The following is a 3997-nucleotide window of genomic DNA, read 5'->3' on the forward strand; positions in this document are numbered from 1 at the left end:
GGCCACAGATTCTGCCTCTACCCACTTGGTAAAATAATCAATACCAACCACGAGGAATTACATTTGCCTTACACCCAATGGAAATGGACCTAGAATGTCTAGTCCCCATTGGGCAAAAGGCCATGGGGCTGTCATTGGAGTCAAATACTCTGATGGCTGCTTGGGGATGTTGCTAAACCTTTGGCATTGATCGCAGACCTTGACGTAGGCCTTAGCGTTAGCTTGCATATTTGGCCAATAATACCCTGCACGGACGATTTTGTGAACGAGCGACCTGGCTCCTGAGTGATTACCATATGCTCCTTCATGAATTTCCTTTATTACATAGTTTGCTTCGTCCGGGGCTAAACACTTGAGATAAGGCTGGGAAAAACCTCTTTTATAAAGAATTCCGTCCATAAGAATGTACCTGGCTGCTCTCACCCTTAATTTTCTAGCTTCGTCCTTCCCTTCTGGGAGTCGTCCGTCTTTGAGGTACGACACAATTGGAGCCATCCAATTCTGTTAGGCACCTCTATTAGATGCTGACCTGGAGGAAGTTAGTAGTTGATAACCGTTGGAGTAGTTGGTTAGTTAGTTACGGATTGGTTAGTTAGTTACGGATTGAATGTATAACAGGGGGTCATGAGCTAATGAAAAGGCATGTTGAAGATTGCCTAATTCTTTTCTTCTTTTCCAGATTTGCTTAACTCTCTCTCTCTTTCCTTTACTCTCAATTCTTTACATTTCTTCTATTCTTTGTTCTCGGAGGACCAGATTCCCTCTAAGTAATCTACTAAAACCAAGCCTTGATTCTGAATCTTAACATTGGTATCAGAGCTTAGTTAATCCCAATACACCACCATGACAGAAACACGATCAAATTCCCAAAACACAGAGAAAATCGCAACCATGTCCAAGGTTTTGGACTGCCATGAACAGACCTTACAAGAGATTCAGAAGCAATTGCAAACCCTCAATTCGTTTATGCAAAGAATAGCTGAGAATGATGAACGACGTCTTAATTCTTCCAGCAATGAATCACGATCTCTTCAAATTGGGAATGCCACCAACCTAGAATCTTCTTCAGTGGGTACCATCAAGAATTTGAGGCTGGATTTTCCTCGGTTTCATGGTGAAGACCCAACTTGTTGGATTTACAAAACACATCAGTTCTTCTCATTCCATCGTACTCCAGAACATCAGAAAGTACTCATGGCTTCTTATCATCTCGATGGAGAAGCTCTCATTTGGTTTCAAGATTCGGAACAAGCAGGTGGCTTTGTGAGTTGGGAGGTTTTTATCAAAGCTCTGCAAACACGTTTTGGTACCTCAGCCTACGATGATCCAATGGAAGCACTCACTAGGCTGAAGCAGACTACTTCTGTGGTTTCCTACAAAGGTAACTTTGAAATCCTTTCTAACAGAATTAAAGGATTGTCTGAGTCTCACAAACTTAGTTGTTTTTTGAGTGGTCTAAAAGATGAGATTAGATTGCCTGTGAGGATGTTAGTTCCTAAGTCTCTTAATGATGCATTTGGGCTAGCTAAGATTCAAGAAGAATTCTTATATAGCAACAAGAAATCTTTTAGGCCTGTAACCGAGGTTAGTAGACCTTCTATTTTGGGGTTACCTAAGTTGGAAGGTAGGAATGATTCTAAGGTTAAGCTTCCATTGCAAAAGCTAACCAGTGCCCAGATGGAGGAGAGAAGGAAACAGGGCTTATGTTATAATTGTGATGAGAAATGGCATTTAGGACATAAGTGTAAAGGGGCAAAACTGTTTTTGTTAGAGGGTTGGATGGATGTTGAACATTGTTCCGATGCACAATTAGTGGAGTTAGAGGAAGATGGAGTGGTGTTGGGACCTCAAGAACAAGGGAAAGCCTCTGACCATGTATCTGCTGAGATCACCTTGTATGCTCTGGTGGGTAATCCATCTGCTCAGACTATGAGGGTGAAGGGTAGAATCAAGAATCATGAAGTGGTGTCTCTCATTGATTCTGGGAGCACACACAACTTTTTGGATGCTGCTGAGTTGTTGACTCTGAAATTACCATTAGATACTTCCCAAATTTTAGAAGTTAAGGTGGCTGATGGCAATACTATTAAGACTCTAGGGGTTTGTCATGGGGTGACCATTATTATCCAAGGGTCTGCGTTTGTGGTGGATTTCAATGTGCTGCAATTAGGGGGCTGTGCAGTGGTCCTTGGTACTCAGTGGTTGAGCACATTGGGTGCTATTGTATGGGATTTTAAACTCTTAACCATGAGGTTTGCTTATTTGGGTAAAGGAGTGTTTCTGAAAGGAATGCAGCTGTCAACTTCAAGCTTTTCAGAGGCAGACAGCTTGTTCTCTCATGGTGAAAAGAAGGGGTTGCTTCTTCATATTTCTGCTATCACCAAATCAGGTCCTGAGGATCAGCCCTTACTGCCTGCAGCTTTGTCAGATCTTTTGGCTAAATTTCCCAAGGTGTTTGAAATTCCTACTGCCTTACCACCAATCCGTGGGCATGAACACCAAATTGTGTTACAAGATGGCAGCCCACCAGTCTGTGAAAGACCCTACAGGTACCCTTATTTCCAAAAGTCTGAAATTGAGAAAATTGTAAATGAATTGTTAGAACTTGGTTCAATACAACCTAGCCAAAGTCCTTTTTCCTCACCTGTTTTACTTGTTAGAAAGGCTGATGGTAGTTGGAGAATGTGCATTGATTATAGAGCACTTAATAAGGCTACCATTAAGGATAAATTTCCAATTCCTGTGGTAGATGAGTTGCTAGATGAACTTGCAGGTTCTACCATTTTTTCTAAGTTGGATTTGAGGTCAGGATATCACCAAATCCGCATGAAACCAGAGGATGTTCCTAAAACAGCCTTTAGGACCCATGAGGGTCACTATGAGTTCCTTGTAATGCCCTTTGGCCTAACAAATGCTCCTTCAACCTTTCAAGCTCTCATGAATGCTATTTTTAGGCCTTATTTGAGAAAATTTGTATTGGTTTTCTTTGATGACATTTTGGTCTTCAGTTCCAACTTTTCTGACCATCTCTCTCACTTGAAGACTGTGTTAGAGGTCCTACAATCTCATCAGTTGTATGCTAAACAATCTAAATGTGTGTTTGGATGTGAGGAGGTTGAATATTTAGGCCATATCATCTCGGGTAGTGGGGTTAAAGCTGATCCTAGGAAGACTTTAGCTATGCAACAGTGGCCAATTCCTCAAAACATTAAGTCTTTGAGAGGGTTTCTTGGTCTCACAGGTTACTACAGGAAATTTATCAAGAACTATGGAGCTATTGCTCAGCCTTTAACTGATCTTCTCAAAAAGGATGGGTTTCATTGGACAGACAAAGCTCTTCTTGCTTTCAATGAACTCAAGGCTGCAGTAGTTCAGCCTCCAGTGTTGGCTCTTCCAGATTTTTCAAAGTCCTTCATCATTGAGTGTGATGCCTCAGGGTATGGGTTAGGGGCTGTTTTGATGCAAGAACAGAGGCCCATTGCTTATCACAGCCAGGCTTTGAAGGGAAAACATCTTCACTTGTCTGCTTATGAGACTGAATTGCTTGCTTTGGCCACGGCAGTCAAGAAATGGAGGCCTTACTTGTTGGGCAGGCCCTTCATTGTGAGAACTGATCATCAGAGTTTGAAGTTCTTATTGGAGCAGAGAATTGCCACACCAGCTCAGCAGAAGTGGTTGGCTAAGTTGTTGGGGTATGCCTTCATAGTGGAATACAAAANTTGGAAGGTAGGAATGATTCTAAGGTTAAGCTTCCATTGCAAAAGCTAACCAGTGCCCAGATGGAGGAGAGAAGGAAACAGGGCTTATGTTATAATTGTGATGAGAAATGGCATTTAGGACATAAGTGTAAAGGGGCAAAACTGTTTTTGTTAGAGGGTTGGATGGATGTTGAACATTGTTCCGATGCACAATTAGTGGAGTTAGAGGAAGATGGAGTGGTGTTGGGACCTCAAGAACAAGGGAAAGCCTCTGACCATGTATCTGCTGAGATCACCTT

At 42.0% G+C, this 3997-nt stretch overlaps 1 protein-coding gene across 1 annotated transcript; it reads left to right on the plus strand.

Moving 5' to 3' along the window:
• Window positions 1-891: 891 nt before the first annotated feature.
• Window positions 892-3768, plus strand: LOC111992135 (uncharacterized). The gene has a single exon (XM_065770198.1). The coding sequence runs from the start codon at window positions 892-894 to the stop codon at window positions 3766-3768; it is 2877 nt and encodes a 958-aa protein (XP_065626270.1).
• Window positions 3769-3997: the final 229 nt, after the last annotated feature.

The sequence above is a fragment of the Quercus suber genome, unplaced genomic scaffold (genome assembly GCF_002906115.3).
Source record: "Quercus suber isolate HL8 unplaced genomic scaffold, Cork oak 2.0 scaffold_4, whole genome shotgun sequence".
Taxonomy (NCBI): domain Eukaryota; kingdom Viridiplantae; phylum Streptophyta; class Magnoliopsida; order Fagales; family Fagaceae; genus Quercus; species Quercus suber.